This window comes from Alternaria novae-zelandiae (assembly GCF_023758075.1).
Source record: "Alternaria novae-zelandiae strain BMP 2774 chromosome Unknown scaffold_5, whole genome shotgun sequence".
NCBI classification, from domain to species: domain Eukaryota; kingdom Fungi; phylum Ascomycota; class Dothideomycetes; order Pleosporales; family Pleosporaceae; genus Alternaria; species Alternaria novae-zelandiae.
The window spans coordinates 1,498,697-1,512,346 of record NW_026056965.1 but is presented as its reverse complement, the minus strand read 5'-3'; the positions used below and the strand labels follow the sequence as shown (position 1 = coordinate 1,512,346).

General features: G+C 52.4%; 6 protein-coding genes across 6 annotated transcripts; 1 reads left to right on the top strand and 5 right to left on the bottom strand.

The window, feature by feature from the left end:
* Positions 1-148: 148 nt before the first annotated feature.
* Positions 149-1,699, top strand: J4E88_003502 (uncharacterized protein; the record flags this gene model as incomplete). Its single annotated transcript, XM_049397153.1, has 1 exon — positions 149-1,699. The coding sequence occupies one exon, from the start codon at positions 149-151 to the stop codon at positions 1,697-1,699; it is 1,551 nt and encodes a 516-aa protein (XP_049257495.1).
* A 2,468-nt stretch (positions 1,700-4,167) lies between these two features.
* On the bottom strand, positions 4,168-4,763 carry J4E88_003501 (uncharacterized protein; the record flags this gene model as incomplete). The annotated part of the gene is made up of 2 exons (XM_049397152.1): positions 4,168-4,352; positions 4,418-4,763. The coding sequence occupies 2 exons, from the start codon at positions 4,761-4,763 to the stop codon at positions 4,168-4,170; spliced, it is 531 nt and encodes a 176-aa protein (XP_049257494.1).
* A 429-nt stretch (positions 4,764-5,192) lies between these two features.
* On the bottom strand, positions 5,193-5,797 carry J4E88_003500 (uncharacterized protein; the record flags this gene model as incomplete). The annotated part of the gene is made up of 3 exons (XM_049397151.1): positions 5,193-5,353; positions 5,420-5,677; positions 5,737-5,797. 3 exons carry the CDS (start codon positions 5,795-5,797, stop codon positions 5,193-5,195), a joined length of 480 nt encoding a protein of 159 aa, XP_049257493.1.
* Positions 5,798-6,217: 420 nt separating this feature from the next.
* On the bottom strand, positions 6,218-8,557 carry J4E88_003499 (uncharacterized protein; the record flags this gene model as incomplete). Its single annotated transcript, XM_049397150.1, has 6 exons — positions 6,218-6,282; positions 6,341-6,613; positions 6,658-6,723; positions 7,631-7,771; positions 8,086-8,415; positions 8,497-8,557. The coding sequence occupies 6 exons, from the start codon at positions 8,555-8,557 to the stop codon at positions 6,218-6,220; spliced, it is 936 nt and encodes a 311-aa protein (XP_049257492.1).
* A 293-nt stretch (positions 8,558-8,850) lies between these two features.
* J4E88_003498 (uncharacterized protein) lies at positions 8,851-9,910 on the bottom strand (the record flags this gene model as incomplete). Its single annotated transcript, XM_049397149.1, has 2 exons — positions 8,851-9,349; positions 9,852-9,910. 2 exons carry the CDS (start codon positions 9,908-9,910, stop codon positions 8,851-8,853), a joined length of 558 nt encoding a protein of 185 aa, XP_049257491.1.
* A 303-nt stretch (positions 9,911-10,213) lies between these two features.
* Positions 10,214-12,094, bottom strand: J4E88_003497 (uncharacterized protein; the record flags this gene model as incomplete). Its single annotated transcript, XM_049397148.1, has 1 exon — positions 10,214-12,094. The coding sequence occupies one exon, from the start codon at positions 12,092-12,094 to the stop codon at positions 10,214-10,216; it is 1,881 nt and encodes a 626-aa protein (XP_049257490.1).
* Between the last annotated feature and the right edge of the window lie 1,556 nt (positions 12,095-13,650).

Here is a 13,650-nt window from a genome sequence, read left to right as displayed (position 1 = left end):
GCCACCTCGATCGACGCTCAAGAGGAGACCCGAGACAGCGCATCTCACCGCCGACTGCACCTGCCCCGACGCGAGTGAACGCGATTCTCTTTCATAAGCGTCTATCCGTCGCCAACTCCCGCCAACCCTCCACACCAACTCCCCCAGCATGTCGTCGCCAAGCCCCATCCCACCCCCGAACGACCGCCGGTCTTCACGCTCGTCGCGCTCGTCTAGCAACGCTAACTGGACTGGCTGGGCCGAAGAGCAGCATGGTGGAATGCCCGTCGGCGGCCCTCCCAGCAGCCCCTCGCCCTTGGCCGTCCGCGTCTCAAACTCACCCTCAACGAAGCGCCGTCACAGCCGAATCGTCAAAGTACCCCCCGAGTTCGCCAACCTCGAATACGTCTCCACGCCCGACAGCAACCTCACCTGCCTCATCTGCCACGCCCCCTTCGATAAGCCCGTCCAGCTCTCCTGCGACCACTACTTCTGCCGCGAGTGTCTCGATCACGCATGGGCGCCACAGCATAAGAGGACCTGTCCCACGTGCCGGCATGCTGTTGAAAGCGACAGTGACATTCGCCCGGTGCCTAAGATTATCGAGACGATGCTGGATGAGCTGGTCGTCAAGTGCCCGAACACCAAGGCTGGCTGCAGCTGGGTCGCCCAACGCGTCAACGTCAACGACCACGTCATGCTGTACTGCGAGTACACGCCTGTCGAATGCTCTGCTGCGGACTGTCGCTTGCAGATATCACAGAAAGACTTCCACAAGGGCTGCTTGCATTACACCGTCAGCTGCGAGGACTGTCACGCTTCGCTTCTCAAGAAGGACCTCGAGGAGCACCAGCGGAGCCTCTGTGCTAATCGCTTGACTACCTGCACGCTATGTTCGGCTGAGATACTGCGGCTGGACCTCAAGCCTCACATCAACAACGACTGCCCGAAACATGTCATATCATGCCAGGGCACCATCGTCGGATGCAAGTTCCAAGCCGAGCGTGCCGACGTCGTACTCCACGAACCAACCTGCGCAATGGCAACCATGGCGCCCCACTTCCGCGAACAGCAAGCCCGCATCGAAAGAAACGAGGCGCGAATGGAGCCCCTGACTAGGAAAGTCGGCATCCTCGAAGACGGTCTCACCAACATCACAAACTACCTGTATCCAGCCAACGGAAACGACGCCTCCTTCCCTGTTACCGATCCCCTGGACCCCAACGACACCGACCCTCAAGCACCGACTCCAGACTTCCGCCTCCCACCCGCTTCATTTCCACCCGTCCCACCAGGCGGAAACGACAGCAACAACTCCGCCCAACCTCCTTTCGACTCCCAAGTCCACCACCTCCTCACGCTGCACGACTCCCTCCGCGAAGAAGTATCCCGTATCTCCAACGCGCTCACCGACCTCGACGGCCGCACCAACATGATGATCATCAACGAGAGCCAGCGCTCCAAAGACGAAATGCTGCACGTCAACGCCGCAATCAGCAACATGCGCATGCACCTGCAATGGGTGGTCAGTGCGACACTCCAACAGCGCTCCAACGCTACCGCCACTTCCAGAACACCAGGTACCGCAGGCGCAGGCGCAAGTGCGAGCGCCGGGAGTAACGCTACACGTGCGGGAAGTGCTAGGCCGGGTCCTAGTGCTACGATGCAAGGGCCCTTCCGTAGGTTGAGCGACTCTAATAGGCAGGATACTAAGCTGTAGTAGTTTGTGGTAGTATCCCTTCTTTTTTTTCCTTGCGATTTTTATGATGGAAATGGAAATGGAAATGATCGCAGGTTCGATCTATGATGGGATGGATATGTCTTTATGAAAAGTGTTTCTATGGCGTTTAGGGAATGGGGGAAAGGGGTTGGGATCTTGTACGACGGATGAGATCCTGGGTGGGATTAGGTTTATATACCCCTTCTTTCTTTGATATCGTGGGTGCTGCTGGCGGAAGGACTGTCGCGGCAGGAGCTGCTACTGCATGGTGAGGATGGAAATTGTGAGATGGGATAAAGAAAATAGTACACAACAACAATCACGATACATTACATACATCAACTATCATGAACATGAATTCTTCTCGTTGTTTTCGGGCACGTGAAGTCGTGTCGTCCGCTGGTCGCAAAGTCGTGTCGGCAGATCATCGGTGACGTCATGCATGTGGTTTTATCGGACCCTGTATGTACCTGAAGATCGATTACGAGGCTCAGAATAATCCCAGTGAACACAACTGATCTTCACACATCTGCAGCTTGACGTGCCCTTTTCTCTTTGAAATGGCGGGGAATACGAGTTCTGATATTTTGATTGTGAGTTTTCTCATATTCCTTTACTAGTTTGTTGTATGCGTGGGCGTTGGCAGCTGGGAATCCACGTACATACGACGGCCAACGCGTCTTACCCACGCGATGAATGGAGCATGGGAAAGAGATGGAACCGAACAAACACACCCACCCAACCTCCAAACACGAAGAACCTGTTCAAGAGAACCCGAGCTAACATCACCCATAACAAAAGGCCGGCGCAATAGCAGCCTTCACAGTAGACCTCCTCGTCTACCCCCTCGACACAATAAAAACGCGCATCCAAAGCCCGGAATATGCTAAACTCTACACGGATACGCGGACGGGGAAAGTGGATCCAAAGTTGTTCCGTGGTGTGTATCAGGGGATTGGGAGTGTGATTATTGCTACGTTGCCGAGCTGTAAGTGAAAGATTTCTATATGGGGGTTTGGAGGAAGAGGGAAAGGGAAAGAGTAGGGATGGGAGGAATGAGTAAGGAAGATTGTTGGGATGAGGGAAAGAAGAGAAGGGAAGGGAGGATGTCATCGATGTCAGGGATGTTAGGGAGAGGTTTGATGAGCAAATAGTTGGGAGGTTATGTGTCGTTCGGACGGAAAGAAGATGTCTGCGAAAGAAGGCATCTGCGAAACAAGAGGAGAGTTAGATATTAGGGGAAACGTATACCTACTAACCACCCCATCAGCAGGAGCATTCTTCACAACCTACGAACACACCAAGTCGCTATTTACACGTCTGAATACGAATACCAGAAACGAAGCCATCCTCCCCATAGCCTTCGTCCACGCCTCCGCCTCTTCCCTGGCAGAACTAGTTTCATGCGCCATCCTCACCCCCGCAGAAGTTATAAAGCAAAACGCGCAGATGGTCTCTTCTACTTCTCAATCGCAGAATGCTACGTTACAGACACTTGGTAAGTACCTCCGTCCACTATCCATCACAAAAACCGACCATGCACATCCGACATACATATCCTAACGTTCACCCATCTAGTGAAATTCCAATCCAACCCCCTCGCCCTCTGGCGCGGCTACACCGCCCTCGCAGGCCGCAACCTCCCTTTTACCGCGATGCAATTCCCTATGTTCGAGAGGCTCAAAGAAGGGATTAAGAAGTATAGGGACGATAAAGGGTTGACGAAGGGCGGGATATTCGAGATGGGCTGGATTACGGCGCTGAGCGCGGGGAGTGCTGGGGCGGTTAGTGCGGTGCTGACGACGCCGGTGGATGTTGTTAAGACGAGGGTTATGCTCGCTGCTGCTGAGGGGCCGGGGGATGACGGTGGGAAGGGAAGTGGGCAGGGAAAGGGGGGGAATGGGTTAGTTGATGCCCTAGGTAAATCCGCATCTTCCCCTAAAGATACGGTTAAGAATGCGGCGAAGGACGCGGCGGATTCGCTTAATCCGATGAAATCTTCGCCCTCGCAGTCGAAAGGTAGGAAGAGTAGTTGGGCTGTGGGTAAGGAGATTGTAGAGGAGAAAGGGTTCAAGGGGCTGTGGAGAGGTGGTGCGCTAAGGGGGGTTTGGACGTTTATCGGGGCGGGGTTGTATCTAGGGGCGTATGAGAGTGGGAGGGTTTGGCTTGCAGGGAGGAGGGGGGAGAAGGTTGATGAGGATGAATTGCTGTGATCGGCATGGGATTGAAAGGAGGTGTGATGGCACGCTGTTCTCATTTGATGTGCGTGACGGGTATGTAGTATTTCAAGCAGTGTTGATTGCTAATTCCCAGGTAAGTACTGGGGATGTAGGCTTGTTACGCTCGATCTGTTGACCTGCGATTGCCTTCCATGTTCCTTCCAGCAGCGTTGTTCGTCGTAGGACTTAGCCCGGAAGAGACCCAGTCCATCATGAAATGCTCATAGAAGAGACCAAGTGGCGTGTGGTCTAGTATCGCATCCGCTTCTTGGATGATTCTTCCGGGGCTTGAGGACTAGAACCCCATCCCGACGAATTTTCTGACTCTAGGCGTTGTTCCTCGGTTCGATCCGTTGAACCGTCGACATGTTCCTGCTTGATAGAACGCCCAGCCAAGTTGTCGGTCTCCTTGTCCACCGGCTGTGCATGGGGCACTGTAAGTACATAGTGTTAGCACCGCACACTCGGTGTCTTGGGAAGTGTGTGAATAATTACTTACGCAAGCGATGTTGCAGAAGTTCTTGCAGAGTCTGTAGTGTCTCCTCAAGGCTTCCCCCAAGAGACATGCACTCCGAACTCGACAAGAGAATCCTCCAACCCCTCGATCCGTCTATGACAACAGTGTGGGATGTGTAGGCCACGAATGCGTACCCGGGCAGCTTGGAAGTAGTGTTGACGACGTCGAGGATGGAGTCCGGGGGTAACTGTTGAGAGTACAAGATACGGGCGTGAGCTGATTGAGTCAGCTTCAAGATGTATGGACGAGTAAGAATGGGGCGCGTACACATGATCTTTTCCTTCATCTTCTCCTCCCAGATGATGTTCTCGTACTTGGTCATCGCCATGGTGCTTGCGGTGATGACGTGAGCCGACAACTAGCTGGTGAGTGTGGGATGTTGTAGGAGTAGGTGGGGAGTAGAATAGTTGGAGCTTCTTGTCGGCGCGAAAAGTTTATGATTAATTGCAAAGCGCGACTCACCCTCACCTGCTGCTCTTGTTGTGAGCTAGCCCGAAGCGGAGACAGCAAACAACCACTGAGCAAATTTTCAGTCTTGCTCCAGGCAGACACTGACATGGGGCTTAGTATGCTCAGAGTAAGAGCAACGGGAGCAACGTAGTCTGCACGATGGCATGTTTTGGACGATGAGTGACATTGCTATCTATCTAGGTGATGGCGTGTACGTTTCCACTTTGCTGCATGTAGATCGCGTAAAAGACTCGTTGTATCTTCCCGGCTATGCCCTTCCGACCGGCCAATGCTCATTTCAGAGCTCCTATCTGGCATGGAACTTCATCCAGAGATCACCCAAGGCGTCCCTAATCCTCCAGCGTCGCGCTTCTTCGACAACGGCTTCAGCGTCGTCGACTTCATCCCCCATGAGAGTGACGTATACTGGTTCTTCTGAAGATGCCGCAAGGAGCTCTTTCGCCAGTTCTGTCGCAATCACAGTTGATTAGCATGTAACCTTAGAAGTGTGGGTATAACTGCTGCGCGACTTACCGAGACTACGACCCAGCTGATCTTGCATCTGCTGCTTGAGAACTTCGAGACCCCGGGCAGTAGATGCACTCTCAATAGTAATGAGAATCTCCATGTCACCTCTCACAGAGGGTGGTGACTTGTAGACGATGAGGTGGGTGTCAACACCGCCCGGGGTGGATAACATGAAGCCGCCGAGGTTCAACTTTCTAGTGCTGTGGATGACGTCGAAGACTGAGCCATTGGAGAAGCTGTCTTTGTACGTTGCGCGGGCAAGAGCTGTAGCAAGAAGTGACGTTAGCATGTAGCAGCGGAAATAGCTTGGGGAGGATGCTTACACGAAATCTGCTCCTTCATCTCTTTTTCCCAGATGATAGTCTCGTATTTGGACATAGCCATGGTGACAAGTGTATCGAGCTTGGGAGCGACGTGGTGTTGCTATGTTTCGGAAAGTGTGAGGTGGAAGAATTGTAGTTGTCGCGCTGGAAAGTTTCTTATCAGCTACAGAGAGTACGACTCACCTTCACCTCTTCGCTTATAACCCAGACTAACGGAATAAACGATAGTGGAAGTAGCAAACACTCACCGGATGGACTTCCGGTGCTCGGAGTTGGATACAGTCATGAGATAGCAGTATTCGGTTGATAGATTATATTGCTATCTAGCAGTTTCAAGTGACGCTGGCATCTGAGTTACGGCTGTTATGTATGTAGTGACAAAAGCTCCACATCCATCCTCTTTGTCGCACCCTTCCGATTACCAAATGTCTGGTTTGGAGTCCATGCTGCATACCTAGGAAGAGACGTACTGCCACTAGCCCTAGAAGCGTGCGGGCCCTACGAGGCTCTTCACGAAAGCTTCCACCAACGACTCCCTCTCGCGATCTACAACAGAGAGAGACAGTCAGAATCTGCCCTTGAATGTCTCAGGTACGCAACTTACCAAACTTCTCGCTCAAGCGGCTTCTAAGATTACCCCAGAGCACCTCCAAGCCTTCCTCGACAGTCATCACCTTATCGCTTGAGAGAACCAACTCCCACTTTTCTGCCGTAGACGGGGCCTTGTAGACTACAAGATGAGTCTCGATGAGAGTCGCGCCCTGTTTAACGTAGCCATCTTCGTCGGTGGTAGTGCCTTGGATGACGTTGAAGACTGAACCCCCGGGGTATTTTTCGACGAAGAGTGCGTGGGCGTGGTCTTTGAGACGATCATTAACTGGTATTCGATAGTATGGGATCAGCTACATGGTTAATACATACCTAGGATCTTTTCTATCATCTTCTCTTCCCATATCATGGTCTCGTACTTGGACATGGCCATGATGACTAGGTAGGGTGACGGGGATGCGTGATGTGGACTTCGAGTTTTGGAAGCTCAGTTGTTTTGCGACAGTGGGAGATAGAAGAGTCGGAGCTGCTGAGTGGAAAGTTTCTAATCTATTGCGCAAGACGCGGTCCCGCGCGCGCGCTCACCTTCACCTCCGCGCTTGCGTCTCGCGCTAGCTTGTCTAGGAAGCAACAGATACATACTCGCCGAATATTTGTCTTGGTTTTGAAAAGATTCACGAGATGGAACTTTTCATCGATTGGTCGCATTGCTATCCACCTTGCTAGTAGCTCTCGCAGTGCTATGTAGACTTATATGCCTTTCGGTAGTGCTTGTGTATCTAGTACGACGAAAAGCCCATATCTGCCCTAATAGCTCGAATCTCTCCACTCGGTAATGCCTGGTGCGAGCATATCGCACTATTAGAACCACTGTCACCAACTACTACCTAGGTATGTTTTCAAGTTACCAAACCGTACCTCCACTCCGCCGCATCTCGCTCCACCTTGACCGCGGCGGCCTTTTCAGCTTTGGCCTTCTCAACTGTTGAAGAAAAGTGTAAGTTTTTGTCAAATCCTGGACTCATGGGTAGAGCAACTTACTGATGCGATCATGCAACCTCAGCTGCAGTAACTCCAGCAGAGCGTTCAGTCCATCCGCTGCAGTAACTTTGGAGAAACAACTCTGCAGGCCCTTCCAGCGAACAAGTGAATCCTGCGGGATGTAGACAACTAGGATGGTGTTGTACGATAACCCTTCCGCGCGGTCGATCCCACGATGAGAGTGGACGACGTCGAAGACGGTGCCTTGGGGATAGCTTTCTCCATAGACGGCGCGCGCATGAGCTGTGGAACGATACCGAATTAGTTGTTTTTCTGGCGTGAGTAGTGGGAAGTGATTACGTACACAGGATCTGTTCCTTCATCTCCTTCTCCCACATAATGGTCTCGTACTGGTTCATGGGTTTAACCTCTGCGGTCGCGGACGGAGCCATCGCTGATAGTCGCTGGTATGAGGTGAGGTAGAAGACAGTAGGATGCGCGAGTACTGTGCAAAGCAAGCGCGACTTCGGATTAACCTTCACCTCCGCGCCCGTGTACTCAGCTAGTCTACATTTGGTAGTAACAAACACCCGAAAGTCCAAAACCAATGTCGTCATCAAGCCGCGGTAGTCTAGGAGGAACATTAATTGCACCGCTCGCAACCGAACACTCATCAGCGACTACGACTACGATCCGGACTGCGGCTACGACCACGACCATGACTACGACTACGACCACGACCACGACCATGACTACGACTACGGCGACGACTACGACGACGACTACGACTATGACGGCTCTTCTTCCCTGGGCGATAACTATCTACATCTTTCCTCCGGCTGCCCTTTGTCGCATTCTCCTCGTCATCATTCCGTTCGGCAGCCGGCGCCGCAACCTTCGGCTCATCCAGCTTCTGACGCAGCACATGCCTTAGCGACTCCAAGAGATCAGTCAAGCCGCTCGCAACATCAACGTTACCGTTGACCGAATGTACTCGTTCCCACTCTTCGCTTTTGTGCGGTTTCGTATATAAGATCAGATGGGTGTTGTAGGGCGTTTCATTGTCTTCGTTTTCTCTGTCGAAAGTGTGGACGACGTCATACTCGGAGCCGTATGGGTGGGTGGTGCTGAAGAGGGCGCGTGCGTGAGCTTTGAGGTAAGTGTATGTTAGCAGTAATACATGATATGTGGGATTTGGAATGAATGATTGTTGGGGGTTGAGGCGCATACATCGGATTTGCTGCTTCGTTTCTCTCTCCCACAAGATGGTGTCGTACTTGGACATGGACATGTTGCTAAGATCGTGTATAAGTGGAGGAACGGTGGTATCTGTTGAGAGGTGTCGAGACAAACGAGGTACAACAGTTGTAGCTATGGTATCGAGCGTCAGGGGAACAAGGCACGAGACATATACCTCACCTGAATGTTTGTAGATAGTGCTTGTCTAGTAGTGTGAGCAACAAGCGCCCCATCGTCATTGATACACGTTTCTGGCATGTACGATAAGTGTCTCGTAACGCCTCACTCTCGCGCATCGGCTGTGTAGGCAATAAATCGATTCCCTTGGCAGCAGCATCACACACTCTACACGTCCTCCACGCCTTTACCTATCATAGTTGAAAGCCTGCCCTGCAGTCCCCTCATAAGTAGATCCAAGCCATCCGCCTCGGTAGCATTCTCCTTCGACGACATCAGAACCTTCCGCTTTCCTTGGTGAGCCAGCTCATCGAGGGCGATGAGATGCAAAATATAGCCTGTATATTGCTGGCCCTCCTTGATGGTAACGTGCATAGTGGTGACGACGTCGAAGGCAGTGCCAGGACGGACCTGATCGGCGAATATAAAGCGTGCGTGAGATATGATCTTCTTCTTGATTTTGCTTTCCCACATGATGGCTTCGTACGACGTTGATGTCATCGTTGCTGTGAGATGTGATTTAGAAAGGAGTTTCCGAAGATGCCCAGGTGGCTTCTTATTTATGGCCGGGGGGATGGCTTGTAACAAATGAGTCTTGTGTGTCATGAGATAGGTCACGAAGAGCGACAGCAATCGCTTCTTCAGCGGAGATCGGGTTCTCTCCATCCTCTGGATCAGCTAGCCCATATATCCACCACCCATCACCTCACCCTTTCCGCATTAAAACACCCTGTCCAAGGCGCAAAACTTCACGTATCCTCTCCCTCCAAACTCTCCACCGACGATGTAGACTCTTCTCTCAACACCAACAAATCAGCCCCATGCTACTACATAGTCATTCTCCAAACTCATCCATCAGCCCCGACAAATGAAATTGCAACTCCTCTAGAAGACTCTCATAGACCTCCACGCCAGTAGCTTTCGGTTCGCTAGACGCAAGTAAATTCCATCGCTGCTCGTGGGGCCGTCCGTAGACAATAACATGTGCCATGTAGCCGTCGCGGCGCCTTGTATTTCCCTCCCTGAAATCGCACACGCTTAACACGACGTCGAATGTGGAGCTCGGGTGGACTTGGTTGGTGTATACGGCGCGGGCGTGTGCTGGAAAACAGTGGTAATGTTAGCAGATGGGCAGACGTGATTGGGGAGTTATGTAGGGGGAAGTACACAGGATTTGATCCTTCATCTCTTTCTGCCATAGGGTCGTGGTGTATTGGGCTTTGCTCATAGCGGCGGAGATTTGTGGTGTGTGTTGATGACTACTTTGCGAAGGACTTCTTATGTATTGCTCGAAGAACAGCTCATCGTTGATTCATCGCTTGTGTTCTGAGATTGGCCACAAAGAACGACAACGAATGAGCGTAAAAGACAAACTTGTAAGTTTGTTCATCGAGAGAAGCTTCGTAACGCAAGATACAACGAGCAGCCATGTTAGTTCCATTGCATGACCTGTTTGGCGCGACAGCCTTCACTTCCTCTCTATCCCATGGATCTAATCGCCCATAGATCCACCACCCTCTCCCACCTTCCTCTACAGCATCTTCCCCCTCTTCCTCCTCCCAACAACCCACCTATGCGCAACATCATAAACCGCCCTCGTCCAACTCCTCGTAATAATCTTCCCCTCAAACGTCCCACTAACCCAACTAAACAACACAAGCAACGCAGCACTCAACCCAAACGTCCACCCAAACGCCCGCCAATAACTGCTCACCTCGAACTCCAGCCCCTTGAACTGAATGCTAAAATACCCCGTCATCAGCGTCACAGGCGTGAACAAGATGGTAATCTTAGCAAGCAGCAAAGTAACCCAGGTGAGGCGCTCGACCGAGAAGGATTCCTTGATGGCGATGAGGTTGAAGTTCATCATTACGAGAGACTCTTTTTGGTCGAGGCATTCGGATATCTCGGAGAGGGCGTAGAGTTGGATGCGGTCTTTGAGGCGTTCGAAGCGGACGCGCGCGGCGGAGCTGAGGGCTACGCCGAGGAGGCTGTCGGCTTCGGGGACGAGGGGGCCGGGAGAGTCGTTTATTACGGGGTGGGAGGAGATGAGGGAGGCGTTGCCGGAGAGGATGTGCGAGTTCTTAAGTGACGCGAGGGTGGCTTCTTGCTTTTTGAGGACGCGCTCGATGATTAATTCGTAGCTTTGGTAGACGCGTTTTAGGACGGCGAGTTGGCAGCCGATGTGGTGGAGTTGGTCGACGTGGGTTAGATTGGCTGTCTGAAGCATTTCTTGTCGGAGTCGGTCGAGCTCGGCGGCGTAGCCGTGTTCGCGGCGGGAGATGAGATCGAAGGTTGCGCCCCAGTCTTCAAAAAGGTAGTAGAAGAGTAGGCCCGGGGCATCCGTGGGACGGTGGGCTGTTTCCTCATCGCTACTGCCGAGGCGTTGACGGATGGGTAGTTGAGTGAGCGCTGCCTCCCTTAGTGGCGTCGGCGCTTTCGTAAGTTGCCTGAAGACGTTCACAGTATTCCGACGTGTTGTGAAGAGTACTTTCACGTCTTCGTGGGTCAAAGGACCGTTGGCGAACGGGAATGGGTCTTCGGAGATCGAGATGACGGTTTTGTCCTCGCATAAGAGAAGCCAGTTCCATACGCGTTTGCCGTGGGGCACGTCTCGGGTTCTATCCGAGATGATAGGGCGGGTGTTGGTTTCTTTGCTGCGCACGTTGTGTAGCGAGTTGTAGCCTATGCACATGTCTGCGTTACTGTCAGCGGAGCTCTTCAACCCACGGCCCCTCTCTCTAGACATAAAGAGGAACTTACACCTCCGACCCTGGTCAACAGTGCTCCAATGCCAGACATCGTCTACTAGCTGGTAGTGACTCAAATCTCGGACCAGCTCCAGCTGTGTAGATTGCATCATCTCGGTCAGACCGATACTAGACTCTGAATCCAGAGCTTGCTCATTCGCCTGCTTCGCCTTTTCCCTGATCGAGTTGGACATATTCGTTGTTTGTGATTTGTGCGAGAACACAGATCTCAGTGTGGAAGAACTCTTCTTCATGCGCAGTGACGGGTTGTTACGTGGAGGCATATGATCGCTCGTCATCATGCCCAGCAGTCGTGGCGTGAAATCGAAGTGAGAGGCTAGCGTCTGGATCAGCTCCTTCTGGTTGTAGGGCTGCCAGATGTTGATCCATCGTGTATGTAGCTCGGTCGGCCGTGGCGATTCCAGCAGCTTCTTGTATGCCTTGTCGTTGAGGTCGAAAGCGCAAAAGGCATCACCTTCATCTTCTCCGAAGTCGATACAGAAATTGCGGCTCCTGTGCTCTCTTGTTTGCCGGTCGAAGAGATCAAAGTTTCGGTCCGAATCGAAGTTGCGGAAGCATTGTCGAATATCGTCGTTACCTGTGTCTTGGTAGTATGGGGGCAGGTCCTCGGCAGGTGACGCGGGCCGGAAAGGAATTGCCATAATGAGAGAATGTGGAGTTTGTTGGATCGTATGGGACGTGGATGATAGCGATAGGAATAAGCGATCTGTTTGGATGACGAATAGTGCCGAACATCTGGACTGGCGATGTGACTGCAGCTCGTGCTGGGATCTTCATGGGTATGTGCCGTGTGTACCTTACAGTGCGAGGTCACGCGGTGCGGTTGAGGCTCATGCCGGCAAGAAGTCTCACCCAAGGCAGGCTAAGGGTCGCAGCTGCTTGTGCAACTCCACATCTCTTACCATCCTAGCTTGTACCTGACATAAAATATCCTCTCAAGGTACTCGCCATGATTGACGCTTGCTTGTAGCTGTGTGAACTGCGGCGCGCACCTTTGGAATGCAGTATGGAGGCAGCTAAGACGATACAGACCTCTTCCTTGTATAGTGTTTCCATGAAAAAGTAACAAGAACAAAGAGACGGACTTGATTATGATGCACAGATGCGACGACGTAGCTAGTTCGGACTGCAATGAACTTAGCAACTAGGTCGAGTACCTAGGGAGTCCGGACGGAGACGTTCGCGCATCGTGAACAGCAGATGATCAATACTTGGCGAACCGTCGAAGTAACACCGCCAGTTGATCTCGTGCGAGGATGAATGCGCAGGAAAGTTGTGCAGCAGTCATGGCTTAGATGGAGGATGATGACTTGGTGTCGCGTGGTCTGCATCGAGATGGGCGGCTGACTGGTGGGGTAGGAAGATTGCGCTTGCCCCCTGTAGGACGCCAAGCGCGCCTTCCCAGATAGGCAAGTCCTGGGAGCCATCGAAGACGGTAGGGTTTCACTGTCATTGAGTCCAAGTTGAGTTGCAGTTCACAGATGACGTCGAACTGAATCCGCCCCAATAACGGAAGACAGCTGATACATGCAGTGAAGAGATATAAGCTTCTACCGTCTCAAATATGTACAGACGATAGCCCGAAGAGGCAACCAGTGAACCTGTGGATTACAGTGGTTTTCTATTCACTCTCCCGCATCTTCTACTTTTCCACTCAACCCTGCCTGTAGAACGTGAACACAGGCCGGAACAGGGAAGTGTTGGACAGCTGTCGATTGCAGAACCTCAAGGGTGAACTGGGCAGCTCATCCGCTAGGCCTTTGTACCTAGCAAGTGTGCTGCAGCGTCTCAACGCAGACGAGCTATACCATGTTCTCATAATGGTGGGGCATCATCGCGACTGCAGAATAAGGGTTCGATAGCTTATTGCCGTCTTCACATGCACACATGCCACAACATGCAAATACCCACGATCTACTGCTCTATCAATATGCCAGCCGCCTAACGCGATTCATAGCCTTGCTTCGGCCCTTTTTGCTCTGCGCCTGCGGGTAAACCCCTCGACTGCTATATCGACGCCCGGCGGAGGGGAAGAAAGACGAGCACGTGCTCCATTTGGACCTCAACAGCGTTCGCCACGGTTACTCCCAACGCGATGGTCGGCCCACTCGTTCAAGAAGCTGCAGCTTCGCAGAGGCCTACAGTGGCCGCGACGCCCACGCTCCCAGGGTGACGTTCTCATAGGAGGCGCGATGGA